The 14,513-nt window shown below is 43.3% G+C and overlaps 1 protein-coding gene across 1 annotated transcript; it reads right to left on the bottom strand.

Moving 5' to 3' along the window:
- Positions 1-247: 247 nt before the first annotated feature.
- Positions 248-13,759, bottom strand: LOC146986523 (ankyrin repeat and SOCS box protein 15-like). Its single transcript, XM_085780254.1, has 10 exons — positions 13,727-13,759; positions 12,577-12,684; positions 12,413-12,465; positions 10,859-10,990; positions 7,990-8,154; positions 6,504-6,749; positions 4,670-4,841; positions 3,448-3,973; positions 1,665-1,818; positions 248-725 (listed from the first exon to the last, which is right to left on the bottom strand). Exons 2-10 carry the CDS (start codon positions 12,678-12,680, stop codon positions 550-552), a joined length of 1,728 nt encoding a protein of 575 aa, XP_085636380.1. The 5' UTR covers positions 12,681-12,684; positions 13,727-13,759; the 3' UTR covers positions 248-549.
- Between the last annotated feature and the right edge of the window lie 754 nt (positions 13,760-14,513).

Here is a 14,513-nt window from a genome sequence, read left to right as displayed (position 1 = left end):
ACAACAAAGGGTTCTTTTGTTTCTGAATAGTTTTTGATTTCTTTAACATTTTTCTCACCCATTGGTTCCTTTCAATGAAATTCACATTTTATATTTAAAATTCTTTAAAACTATTTAATTTCACAACAGTTAGTTGCTGTAGTTTTTCAGACAGGACAGGACAATTTGATCCACATCTGTTAAGTTAGTATTTGTTTCAGCAGGACTAAGGGTGTGAAATAAAGTCAGAATAAATCACAGTTTTTAAAATAGTTTTTTTGAAAAACACTGGAGCTCAGAGGAATACTTAATATCAGGCTTTAATACACTGTAGATGTTCAATGTTTAAGGTCTGGATCAATGTTTACAGTCCTGCAGTACATGGATTGAAATGTTTTTTAAAAAAAAGCACCTTTGTGTATTTAATATTTACATTTTCTGTAAAAACACAGAATCACAATTTATTATAAATAGTACATTTAACTATTAGACTGATATATTAAAGAAAAAATAGATATTACAGCAATTTTAAAAGATAAGTACATCCTTTAAAAACAAGCAGGACTCTCTTCACATGGTGCGTTCAGGGTCCTGGCCGTAGAGGTCGAGCTCCCGGTACAGGATGAAGTTCTTCAGTCTGGGAGGGAACAAGCGCGAGTTCATGATTTCGGGGTTGTTGAGTCTCTTCAGGGTCAGACGCCGGCGGATCTCCAGCCTGCAGAGGTGCCTGAGGGAGCGAGGACTGCCTGGAGATCAGGGTTCAGAAAAATCTTTATTATTTCTTTTATTAATTCATATAGTAGGCCTACACGAGCGAGAGGATGAAAGAGAATAACAGAACAACACTTGAACATCACGACTTCCCACTGGCCGCCGTGTGTTGGTTAGAGCTGCAGAACAACACTGAAGACTGACGATAGTTCACCCAAAATTCAAATTTCACTCATTATGTACTCCCCCTCATGTGGACTAAGGGCTGGGAGAAGTTTCAGAGTCCTCCGTGGCTTCTCTGAGTTACAGGGGGTCTCGGCGTAGCGGTGCATGTCCATATGACGGTTGCAAATGGATACCAACTGTCTTCGTAACAAAAAGACACACCAAAAAACATCCAAATACCTCCATGCTGCTCATATGTAATGTCCCTCTTGTATTGAAGCCCCGAAATGCAAAATTGTCCCAAAAAAATTAAATAAGTCTATATTTCAAGCTTGTTTGTAGTGGAAGCTCCTCTTTCCGGTTTGTCAAATTTGGACGAACGAGGGTCTGTCCTCTTCCCAGTTCGTCCAAATTTGACGAACCGGGAAGAGGAGCTTCCGCTACAAACAAGCTTGAAATATAGACTTATTTAATTTTTTGGGGGACAATTTCACATTTTGGGGCTTCAATACAAGAGGGACATTACATACGAGCAGCATGGAGGTATTTGGATGTTTTTTGGTGTGTCTTTTTGTTACGAAGACAGTTGGTATCCATTTGCAACCGTCAAATAGACATGCACTGCTACGCCGAGACCCCCTGTAACTCGGAGAAGCCACGGAGGACTCTGAAACTTCTCCCAGCCCTTAGTCCACATGAGGGTGAGTATGAGTCCTAAAGGAAATTTGAATTTTGGGTGAACTATCCCTTTAAAGATCTGTGATGTGTGATTTTTATATGAGTGATAAATAATAAAGATTCAAACTCACTGAGGATCTCACAGATTTCCGGCCACTCGCTCTGTTTCTCCAGGATGAGTCTGAGTTTGGAGCAGATGTGGACGTGGTCGACGTAGTCCAGCAGAGTCCGGACAACGCCCCCGGACAGATGCATGAGGCAGCAGAGACTCATGAACTCACAGAACTGAGACAAGACAGAGGACGTTTTGTATGTTTTCCTATGCATATGAAAGGAACAACTGGAAAAGTTAAAGTAAATAAATTTCTTCTTCCCTTTGGCCTGAAATGTATTTTTTAATCTATGATAAAAACACATTTTCCACCCTGCAGCTGCTAAATGAGGTGAGTAATACAATGACTGAATCTGAGATAATTTGATGTTTGCTTTTTCCATCTGTCAACTGATGTTTCACTGATGGAGTCAGTAACAATACAGTTGCTTTCTCTGCTGAGAGGTTCATCTAAACTGATTTTATAACACCCATCAAGGAGAGGGCCATTTTAACAGAATAAACAATTAAAAGGATGAAAAAAATATTACTAAAAACCTAAATTATTTTGGACACTGTGGTTATAATCCTTCAGATTTCAGTCAGAGTAGGTCAAACTGTAAATTAACAGTATTTCCAGACCAGAACGTTGATATCGTTGTAGTAAGCTAGGCTAACTAGCTAGTATGTTTTTCTTTTGCTACACAGCTAATGTTAGCATTAGTTGCTTTATTTACTAGTCTTGGCAGGAGCTTCAGTCATTGTTGTTTTTACTGGACAAAGAGGTTATGTTGTGTTGGACTTGATGCTACAGTGACTCGGTATTGGAAAAAAGTGACAGGACAGTCCGACCAGACTGTGGCTAGCTTGTTAGCATGCTAACTCTCCAAACAGGAGCAGTTCACTTTCCGGAGCTGCTGGTGAGTAAAGTGATAAAGTTTGATTCTGAACTTGTAACATTTCTTCTAGAGTGGCCAAGTAAACACCTGCTAGCTGTGTAGCAAAACTACCAGAGTGTTGTTAAAGGGATAGTTCACCCAAAATTCAAATTGCACTCATTATCTCCTCCCCCTCATGTGGATTAAGGGCTGGGAGAAGTTTCAGAGTCCTCCGTGGCTTCTCTGAGTTACAGGGGGTCTCGGCGTAGCAGTGCATGTCCATATGACGGTTGCAAATGGATACCAACTGTCTTCATAACAAAAAGACACACCAAAAAACATCCAAATACCTCCATGCTGCTCGTATGTAATGTCCATCTTGTATTGAAGCCCCGAAATGCGAAATTGTCCCAAAAAAAATTAAATAACTCTATTTTTCAAGCTTGTTTATAGCGGAAGCTTCTCGAAGCTCCTCTTCCCGGTTCGTCATATTTGGACGAACCAGGGTCTGTTCTCTTCCCAGTTCGTCCAGATATGACGAACCGGGAAGAGGAGCTTTGAGAAGCTTCCGCTACAAAACAAGCTTGAAATATAGACTTATTTAATTTTTTTCGGGACAATTTCGCATTTTGGGGCTTCAATACAAGACGGACATTACACACAAGCAGCTGTTTTTTGGTGTGTCTTTTTGTTACGAAGACAGTTGGTATCCATTTGCAACCGTTATATGGACATGCACTGCTACGCCGAGACCCCCTGTAACTCAGAGAAGCCACGGAGGACTCTGAAACTTCTCCCAGCCCTTAGTCCACATGAGGGGGAGGAGATAATGAGTGAAATTTCAATCTTGGGTGAACTATCGCTTTAATCTTTCCATCTAACACCCCCATTTCCTAAAATGTCAAACTCCTGATTTAGCAAAAACAAAACAAGAAAAACTCTCACTGGGATTTTTCCGTCCACGTTGTCCGAAGCGTTTAATGCTCTGTCGTGGTGACAGTGGAAGCAGCTCTCCACCTGGTAGCCGCTGTTGAGCAGCAGCCTCATCATCACCTCGTCCTTCAGGCAGTACTGCAGCGCTGTGGGAAACACCGTGTCGCTCACCACCGTGAAGTAACAGTTCACGTCCGCTTTGGCCGCCAGCAGCAGCTTCACAATGTCATAACATCCGGACCGGACCGCCACCAGGAAGCAGCACAGCGGGTCCTGGTCCGTCTTCGCTCCGGCCGCCAACAGGACTTTGGTGCAGTCCACGTCCCCGTTGGAGACGGCGAAGTACAGGGCGCTCCTCCTCATGTCCCGGTAGTTTTCTGAGTTTCTGGTTTTCATGCGGGAGTTGACGTCAAAGCCGCAGCCGAGCAACAGCTGCAGGCAGCGGCACTGACCGCCCTCGGCTGCAGAGTGCACCGGGCTCTGGCCGGCCTCCTTGATGGCCTTCCTATCGGTCAGAGGTATCAGCATCTTCACTGCACTGTGGAGAAAGAAAACACACACTGAATCAATAAATACGAGCAGAGAGATGAATGAAATCTAAATGCTTTATTAGGTTTGGTGAACTTTGCTTCTGACCAGTAGCAAACCATCCTGATGGTGCTGACCTCTGCAGGAATCAGTCCAAACTTGAGGTAGCTATCATCGGTTTTGTACCACCGAAGATTTTTTCTAACCCTTTAAAGGGACAACGAGGAGTTTCTCCGTCGGCAGAACGAAAAATTCCATGACAATAAAAAAGTCTCATATTAATGTGGATGAATCTACGTTACCACTTGTTAATGGGCCCATTTTCGATAAATATATCGTTTTGTCTCTATGGTTATTTTGTTATTATTAGTGGTGGCGGAGATGCTGGGCGAGCCGACCAGCGTTTCTTTACTTTCGGTTTCGTGGCGAGTCATGAGAATAACGCCGCCGAATCTCCGTTTATGGTGGGAACTACGACGGTATGTGATCGTCTTCCAACCTCTGACTTTAATTCTTGATGAATGAAAACATGAGTCTGTCTTGCGCCGGTCAAAGAATTTCACGGTGCGGAGGCTCATAAATGTAGTGTGAAAACACTTCGCTTTTCCAAAACTCCTCGTTGTCCCTTTAACGTCATACAAAGATTTATGACTGCCAGTACTCCTCCTATCTTGTTACCATGTTAGTCTTAACTGGAGGAACTCACTCATAGTGTCCGGCGTACGCTGCCTTGTGAATGGGCAGGTGTCCGGAGATGCTGGCGAGGTTGGGATTGGCTCCGTTGTTCAGCAGCAGCTGGATGCACTCAGTGTTTCCTGAACCGGCTGCATCCAGCAACACACTTTCCCCGTTCAAGGCCTGAGAGTTCACTCTGCTTCCTGAGCAGGAAACAATGGATACAGGTCAGCAGCGGCATCCCAACAAGTCCCGACTCAACACTAAGGGCAGGGCTTGACGCTAAGCTTTTTTCCAAGTAGCACTGTGCTACCATGCTGAAAAATTTAGTAGCACACAACATTTTTTAGTAGCACAATAAAAATTTTGTAGTTTTGGTGAAAATATCATTTTCAAACAAATAAAGTAGATTTAGCCTATAATCCTAACCCTGTAGACTAATTTTTAATGTTTTAACTGGCTCTTTGCCTTAACAAAAATCAGGAAAGACAAACAAGGCAAATATGTGTGAGAAAATAGAATATTTACAACCAATATTAGTTTTTAGTTTTATGCTGTATGTGTGTGCATGTGGCCCAGGGGTGGGGGTATTGATGAGCAGTGAACCTATATTTCCCTCAGTATAAAAAGCTGAACATTACATACAGGGCTCTACACTAAGATTTTTTAGGAGCACAATGAAAAATGTTGTAGCAGGCTGTTTAAGCCTTAAATAATGCTGAGGGTCCAACATGACCCATTTTTACATTTGAGAACAGTAAAAACACCAAACATGTTTCCTCAACAACCTGTCACACAAGCAGCTCCATGTTGCCCCTGTGTGATGATCAGGGACAGGTCAGACAGGGAGCTTTGAGGTTGAAGTTTATATGAATGTTGCACTGTGAGACTGTGACCACATGTCAGCTGTTCTCACCGCGACAAGCGTTTTTTTTTTTGATAGCTCCGCGGTAGCCTCGGAAGGGCTTCCTTCACCTGGGGCAGAGCTCCGTGTGAAACAGTAGGAGAGACACAGCCCGAGACCGTGTACCGGAGGAAGAAGCAGGTCGAACGTGCACGGAAAAAAAGCGCATCGCACCGAATGTGCGCTGCTACGGTGTCGCCTTGGCGTGCATGACGCGCGTCTACCTTGAAAGTAATGTGCGGAAAAGACGTTACATCTGAACGGCCCCGATGTACACAAGCTTTAATCAATGCGGCGGCCAAAATCACCAAACAGGCAGGGGGGGCGGGGCGGGGGGATACTGCTCACGTTAAACAGCATGCAAAGCGGTGCATGCAGTTTCTGTCCGAGTCGCACTGATGCGACTGAATGCAATTTTTTATTCGCACGGGCTATTATCAACTCGCAAATGCGAGCAAAACTGTCGCACTGTCGAGCCCTGACTAAGGGCCTGATCTACTAAGATCCCAGATAGCGGGCGCTAATTTGTTTGCGCCCCCTAAAATATTGCGTTTTCACAAAGTTGTATCAGTTAGTACATGGTTTTCAGACGTGGTAAATAACAAAAACAGCCACCGCAATCTCTTCCTGGTTTGGTAAATCACATTGCACGCGCCAAATAAATCTATTTGCATCTACTCCTCCCAGTATTTTGCGCGCTCTGGCAGAAACGCCCATATTTACATATTCATCAAAGCCAAACACGCTAAATGGATCGCACGTGCTATTTTGCCTGTTTGAGAGACGCAATCCTCGGTGCGCCCGGTTAGTAGATCAGCTTCACCATGTGTTTGCGCGTGCAATCACGTTTGCACACGTTTTAATACATGCAAACCTTTAGTAGATCTGGCCCAAAGACCACTGCTGTTGTGATAACCCCCCAAAAGCAGAGTTAGTGAGTCAAAACCGCCTTTGGACTGACCACAGTTCACCAAGATCTCAGCGATGTTGCAGTGTCCGTTCTCTGCAGCCACAGCGAGCGGCGTCACCCCCGTCACGTCCTTCTGGTTCACCCGGCCGCCATTCCTCAGCAGCAGCATCACGATGTCCATGTTGCCGACTTTGGCGGCCTCGTGCATGGCCGTCCAACTCTTCTGGCAAACCTGGTCCACCCAGGCGCCGTAAGCCACCAGAGCACGCGTCATCTCGAAAGAGTTGGCCCTCACCGCTGTAAGGAGAGAGAGTTTGGTTCAAACTAGGGGTGTACCCGAACCCAAATACGTACTCGGAAGTACACAAATAATGCTTTGATCCCGAATTTCAAAAGAAAGAGAAATATTTGGATCAGCAACAGCACATAGCCAGGTGATTCTGGTTCACACTCCAACACAGTAGGTGGCGCTAATGCTCACCGATACTTCCAGGGTTACCGTTCAACAACTAAGCATTTTTCTCATAGACGATAATGGGAAAAGAAGCGGCTAAAACGGTGGATAATTTTTTTGAGAGTCACAACCCCCGTGAAACGACTCGTTCCACCACCAGAATTTGATCCATTCAGTCCGATTATGTTTGGAAAGTCTAGAAGAGCCGCATGATTAAATTATTTTATTCCCGTTCTAGCTAGCCGAGAGCTAAAGCGGAAGTTAGCAGGCTAGCTCGGCGTAGCACTAGCTCGGCTGAAGTCAGTGCGTCCACTTCTGGTTTCTTCCCGAATCCGAAACCCGAATGCGAATACAAATAGTGCACTGGCTCTAGCTACACCAACAACAAAAGTTTGGTTCAAACAGCAATGACTTCAAAGAGGTTGTGATTAATATCGTCATGAACATGAAAAGACTTATTGATTACGACAACTCTTTGAAGAACTGTCCCTTATTCCCTAAATCCCTAAGTCCCTAAGTTTGGGACTTTTGGAAAGTTTGACAGTCCAGGTAAACTTTAGTCCTAATGAATCCGCTGAAGTCCAACTCTGAGCTCAACACCGCACTGCAAAAACTCAAAATCTTTCCAAGAATATTTGTCACATTTCTAGTCAAAACTAAACTCTTTTCACTTAAAATAAGATTCATCACCTAACAATGAACTTGTGTTTAGATAATCTTCATTTGTTTCAAACAAATTTTCACTTGAAATAAGTAGAAAAATCTGCCAGTGAAAGCAAGTTTTTTGTGCTTGTAATAAGAAAGAAAAACTTGATCCACTGTCAGATTCTTCTACTTATTTCAAGTGAAAATCTGCTTTAAATAAGTAAAAAGTGTCTAAAAACAAGCTACTTTTTAATGTGATGAGTCTTATTTTAAGTAGAATTAGATGATTTGTTTTGACTAGAAATTACATTTTGACTAGAAATAAGACAAATATTCTTGGTAAGACTTTGAGTTTTTGCAGTGCGGTAGCAGTACAACCATCTCTCTGCATGTTTCATCCATCCATCTGTTTGCCAACTCCCTGCTCTGCAGAATTACCCAGCAGCAGCGGCGACTCGTCCTTGCTGTTGGTGTTGTTGGGCGTCGCTCCGTGCTCCAGCAGGCTCTTCACGTTCTCCACCAGTCCGGCTTTAACGGCCAGGGTCAGCGGCGTCTCTCCGCCCACGGTCGTCCTCTCCTCCAGACTGAGGCCTTGAGCCACCACTAACACAAACAGACAGAGGGCGTCGTCGACGTTTATTAGGCTCACATTGCTGGAGTTGATAGAAGGTTGACAACTATGCTAACCTAACTGCTGGATGACCTCCATGAGAAATAACCAAACAACAACATCAGAGGTTATTCTAGCTGAAGAGGCGTTGACATCAGCTGTCAGGCAGGCAGCAAGTACTCTGTGGATTAATGTTATTTCAGGCAGCCAATGTTTTGATGATGCCACAGCCCTGACACGACCTGCTGTGATTCATCTTTACTTGTCATCTTTACTTATTTATTGACCTCGGCTGGGTAAAGTAGGAGGACGTTGGATTTTCAAACATTGTCGCTTTGTTGCTGTGCCACTTAGCACCTGACTGACAAAGCTCTGGTCTAAGGTCAGAGGACCGAGACTCCTCTAGTCTACGTGTTGTCGGATCACGTCAACAATCGGCTGCAGCTCTGCAGGTGGAGCCGCTGTCTGTCTGTCCGCTAATTATGAGGTTGGCGGTTCAGTCCAGCACTCCGCCTATCCATCCACATGTTGAAGTATCCTTGACTACGACACTGAACCCTCAGTGTGGAGGCTTTTGCAGCCGCCAGCGTGTGAATGTGAGGAGTAGAAAAGCTGAGTGTATAAGTACAGTGCATGCCATTTACCATCAGAAGCGTTTATGAAGGCGGCGGTAATGGAGTGGAGGGTGACGTGACAACTTTTCATAAAGTCTCTCCAGGGAGAAATTCGCTGAGCTGCATTCACATTGAAAAGTGACTGAAATGATTGTACCCAGAATGAGAGGAAAAGTTAATGTACTACTAACCGCTGTGCAATTCACGCCGTGATTGAAAAATGCACCAATCAAGAGAGTGAAGTGGGTGTGAATGAACATTTGAGAAAGTTCCCGGAATTGGTGACACGTCCCTCCCCACAGGGAGGAACAGTGGCCTCTTTATTGATTGGACTTGATTGCTGCGGCTGAATGAGAACAGGCTCCACTCAACTGCATTTAACGGTGACTTTTTATATTTCAACACGGCACAAAGCTGCTTTTGAATCAGATATTTGATTGTTATATTTAAAGGGATAGTTCACCCAAAATTCAAATTTCACTCCCTCATGTCACCTAAGAGCTGTGTGCTCCGTTCCTATAATGGTTGTCAATGGATACCAACTTTCTTCGTCCAAAAAGACACACCAAAAAACATCCAAATACCTCCATACTGCTCGTCTGTAATGTCCCTCTGGTATTGAAGCCCCGACATGAGAAATTGTTCCGCCGGATTTGCACTGACACAGGAAGAGCAGTGAACTGAGACACTGGGAGCTTCCGCTACAAACAAGCTTAAAATATAGACTTATTTAATTTTTTTCGGAACAATTTCTCATGTCGGGGCTTCAATACCAGAGGGACATTACAGACGAGCAGCATGGAGGTATTTGGATGTTTTTTGGTGTGTCTTTTTGGACGAAGAAAAGTGGTATCCATTCACAACCATTATATGGACAAATACTGCTGCGCCGCCCCCCCCCCCCCGTAACTCAGAGAAGGCACAGAGGAGTCTGAAACTTCTCACAGCTCTTAGTCGACATGAGGGTGAGTAGATAATGAGTGAAATTTGAATTTTGGGTGAACTATCCCTGTAAGGTCTGTGTGGTAGAGCCTCATCGGGTGCTGCTGACGCTTCAAGCTTCAGGTTTTATTGGACATTTACTGTCTGGTTTATGTGTCAGTGTCTCCAGCAGCTGTTTCCTGCAAACAAACTACTCGTTCTGCTGCCCCCTGCTGTTTGCCCTGATGGTTGTCACAGTAAAAATACAAAAATAACCGTAAGCGTAGAATATTTTTTGCTTGCATCCATAAGATTATAAAGGCGCACTAACAATATTCTGTTAACCTTCTTACTACAATAATCACTATTTTCATTTAATTTTTTGTGTTTTATTCGAATGTATAACATTGATCACTGTGATCAAAGTTGACCTGGTTTTAACAGTGATGCAATGGGACACACTTTTGTACTGACTTCAAAACAGTATCCTGACTAAACTGACTAAAAAACTAGGTATAAGGTCATGTAATTGGGCTATATTGGCCATAAAATACAGTATAAAAGTTGTTAAAGGGACAACGAGGAGTTTTGGAAAAGCAAAGTGTTTTCACACTACATTTATGAGCCTCCGCACCGTGAAATTCTTTGACCGGCGCAAGACAGACTCATGTTTTCATTCATCAAGAATTAAAGTCAGAGGTTGGAAGACGATCACATACCGTCGTAGTTCCCACCATAAACGGAGATTCGGCGGCGTTATTCTCATGACTCGCCACGAAACCGAAAGTAAAGAAACGCTGGTCGGCTCGACCAGCATTTCCACCACCACTAATAATAACAAAATAACCATAGAGACAAAACGATATATTTATCTAAAATGGCCCCATTAACATGTGGTAACGTAGATTCATCCACATTAATATGAGACTTTTTTATAACCAAATAGAAACTCCTCGTTGTCCCTTTAAAAGATGTTAATTTTATACTTCATGCTTTAACAGATCACATCAGTTTTGACCAGGGAAGACAAATGTTGAATGCTCAACAGGAAGACAATGCAAAGGTTCAATATTATATTTTATTTGACATTGATTTGATTGTTTGACAGGTGGAGGTGTTTGTTAAGACGTGAATAAAACCTCTACGTCGTGTAGGTACTCACATCTCAGGACGGTCTCCAGAACCTCCAGGACCGGCTGGGATGCGGCTCGGTGGAGGGGCAGCCAGCCGTGGCTGTCCGACTCCCTGAAGGCGAAGGTGTGACTCAGCATCTCCTTGAGCAGCGGCACCTCACCTGGTTACCATGGAAACAAGACAACGGTCCAGGGAGAAAGACAAGAAAGACACAGGAAAGACGGCATCAGGGGTCACAGACTTGTTGCTTTTTCCTCTGTCTGCCACCACCAGTCTGCAGCTCTTCCTCCCTTCCTCCCTTCTTCCCTCCCCCGGCTCAGTGTTTATTTATCTCCCTGGGCCGGTCGTCGTGCCACAGATGCTTGGCAGTCCTGGCCTACAGCTGCTGACCGTGTGACTTTGGCCGCCCGCTGGCCTCGGAGATGAGCCAACAGCAGAGATGGACAGAGTAGTAGTACTCGACCCCAGTAGCTACTTGAGTAAGAGTACAAATACTACTGGTCAAAATTTACTCCGTTACAAGTAAAAGTAGCTCAGTCGACATGTTACTCCAGTAAGAGTAAAAAAAGTACTTGCTTTTAAAGGTACTTAAGTATCCAAAAGTACATGCTTTTAAATTTACTTTAAGTAAAAATAAGAGCAAGAGTGCATTTCTTATTTTTCACATCAATGAATTACTATATTTTTTTCTAAATGAATTTAAGGAGCTTTTAACTCTTGTTTCTGAGAATTAAAGCAGAAGTAAGCGATATATTTGTGTTAATATAAGTCTTAAATAGTTGTATCTTCCGACAGCAATCACTTACATAGAGTGTTTGGTCTGAAACACGGGTCTGTCAGTCACTCTGCTCTGCTCTGAGCCCAGGAGAAAACTTTTCTTGTATCCTAAAAGTTTTATCCAATGAGGAGAGAGAACGGCATGAAGGGCTGTGTGTGCAGCCAAGGGATGCGCGTGAATGCGGTGACGTAGGGACGAGGACCAATAGATCCATGACGAGGGCGGGGGCTGCTAACTCCATCGGCTGTCAAGACATTATGGTGCGTTCAAGGCAACCTGTAACTCCTGTTTTTCCGACCTGTGAAGTCGTACCAGTTCGATCTGGTACGAGTTCACGGGTCGGAAGTTACGAGTGGCCGTTATAGTGACTTTCACAGGTAAAACAGGTCGGAGAAACACGAGTGGGTTGCCTGAAACGCTACAAAGTCGTAAGTCGTGACTTGAAGCTGTAATTTACGGTTTCAAAAATATCGCTTACTTCTGCTTTAAATCTTTGAAAGCAGCTGCACTGATGTGCTGCTTTTAGGGGTTAGGGTTTCCTTCTCTGACAAACACAGCTTGTGTCCAATAGGATTTTAGAAAAAAAAAAGAGCAGACCTGAAAGTAACGAGTACTTTTCAGCCTTCCTAGAAATGAACTTGAGTAAAAGTAAAAATATTTGTCTTGGAAATGTATTCAAGTAAGAGTAATAAGTACCAAAGAAATCTAATACTCAAGTAAAGTAGTGGCCAACAGACCGAAAAGCTAGAGACGGTCTCTGTGGGGATGGGGAAGGTATTTTTCTGTCTGGCCTTCTGTACCTACCTTGCTCGATGGCAGCCAGGACTCTCAGGTTTTCATCCGTCACAGCTGCTAAACTAAAAAGGCCAGGAGCAGAGCAAACACAGGAGGAGAGGGTCAACTCCTTTTTTTCTTTTCTATTTTTCCTTGCGTGAGGATGATGTTGAGTTTGGATGTGACTCAAATACCTGGCTGCAGATTTTAGAAAGGCATCCTGGCAGGAGTCGTGGATGCCCAGCTGGATGATGTAGTCATTCAGCTCCTCTTCACCGTATTCATCATAAGTGTTCATCACTCTGCAGCAACGAGACACACGATTAGACACACGATTCCAGTTAGTTGGAAACACAATTATAAAACTTCTTTTTGAATTTTAAAATCCAAACCAGCGGTCATGCAATTTCAAGCACATTTATCATCGACACCGAAAGTTACATTAGCTTTGGCCACTTGGGGGCAACAGAGATCGTAACATTAACATAACTAGCAAACATGTTGGCAAACAGCTGCAGACATTCAAGCCCACTTCGATCCCAATCAGTCTGGAAAATCATCTCACTCTGTAGCTGTAAAACTTTCCATTATCTTTTTATGGTGTTTTCTAAAATTATACATGAGGACAAGTAAACAAGCAAACTGCACCATACTGTCTCTCTGCATATCACATTAACACCACATTAATCTGTATATTGATTGACAATATTGTGCTGTCGGTTACTCGTCAGAGAATTCACTAGATCTAAATAAAAAACAGCGTTAGTCGATTCAAATTTCACACCTAAAATATTCAAAGATAACTATTTTCCAGCATTCAGCAACTCTGCATTGAGCTGAGATGCCAACAGAAACAAATGACTAAAGCTCTCTGCAGCCCAGAGACTATACAGTAGCAGCACAGTGAATCATCTGAGCATCCAAATAATGTGAAATTTTAAATTTCTCCTAGTTTGCAGTTACTAATAAATAATACATAAACTTTTTCTTGGGTTGAAACTTTGCAGGAAACTAAATTATTCCACAGGTTGATAATAAATTGAACATTTGATTCACTAAAACATGCTGTAAATCACATGCCAGTGCAAAACTAAAACATGCAAACAGTGAGGATGGTGGATGAGAAACAAAACAAGCATTGGACTGCAGACTCTGTTGTTGTGTTCATGTTATTGTGTCCACCCACCTTCCAGACAAAGACAAAAAAAATGCACAAATCCTCAACACACAAATTCACATCAGCAGCCACAAAAATCCAGTTTCTGCCTCCAGCTCCAGTCAAGATCTTAAGTCTAATAAATCAAATACCTGATTGTCTTTGCAGATAAAGCCAGAACTTCTCACCTGTGAGGTATGTGAGCAGTCCTCGCTGATGGGTTCAACCTTTGCTAACAGCTCTCAGAGTTTTTATATTTAGGTGGTGCCCTACTTTCAGATGCCTGGCGGTCCGGCCGGCTGAGGGGGGCGTGTAGGGCGACACCTGGCCTGCTGCTCTTAAATATAGACCGGTTACGTGTGCTATTGTGTGAGCTAAGCCAGGTCTTTGGCGTGTTTGGCGGGAATCTCGCATTCAAGATCCCATAAGTATCTGTGGCTTTGGACCGTGGACTCATGCAGCCAACGGGGGTCACGTCGACCATTGTTTCGTGCAAGGCAGAAATCAATGGGGTCTATTTTTTCCTCCACCGCTGCTGCTTTATCCAAGAAATATGAGCTGATGGTCTCATAAAACGTTTGCTGCAGGAAAACTGGGCAACCAGGTGACGGCACCGGTCTGTGCCAGGCTTTAAATCTTCTTTTACGAGGAAACAGTTTTGTAATTGTTTCCTGTTGTGATGTTTTTTAATGCTGCGGTCACATTTTCTGCTGTTTGGCATAGTGACTTTTAATGACTTTCATCTCCACCTGGTTCACATAGTTTTAAAATGGTTTTATTATCTCAGTTTTGATTCACCAGGAAAATAGTTTTTTTTTCAATGCTCAATAATATTTTAATTAACCTTTTTATAATGTGCATAACACCTTTTAATATCTGGAGTAAACAGACCAGTGTCGGTACCTTAAAAAGCAGCTAAAAACAAAAGTGTTGGACATTTAAAAGGAATAGATAACAACACACAAAAAAAACATG

The sequence above is a fragment of the Trachurus japonicus genome, chromosome 6, assembly GCF_045865225.1.
Source record: "Trachurus japonicus isolate A0001 chromosome 6, Traja_1.0".
NCBI lineage: Eukaryota > Metazoa > Chordata > Actinopteri > Carangiformes > Carangidae > Trachurus > Trachurus japonicus.
Note: the sequence above shows the minus strand (reverse complement) of the source record. Positions and strands in the feature narration are given on the sequence as shown.

Excerpts from the sequence above, each read along its gene's own strand:
- LOC146986523 (XM_085780254.1), bottom strand. The coding sequence starts at position 12,680 with ATGAACACTTATGATGAATACGGTGAAGAGGAGCTGAATGACTACATC. Across the intron at positions 12,466-12,576 it reads TTTCTAAAATCTGCAGCCAG|TTTAGCAGCTGTGACGGATG; the intron begins GTATTTGAGTCA and ends TGGCCTTTTTAG. Across the intron at positions 6,750-7,989 it reads CGAGTCGCCGCTGCTGCTGG|CGGTGAGGGCCAACTCTTTC; the intron begins GTAATTCTGCAG and ends CTCTCCTTACAG.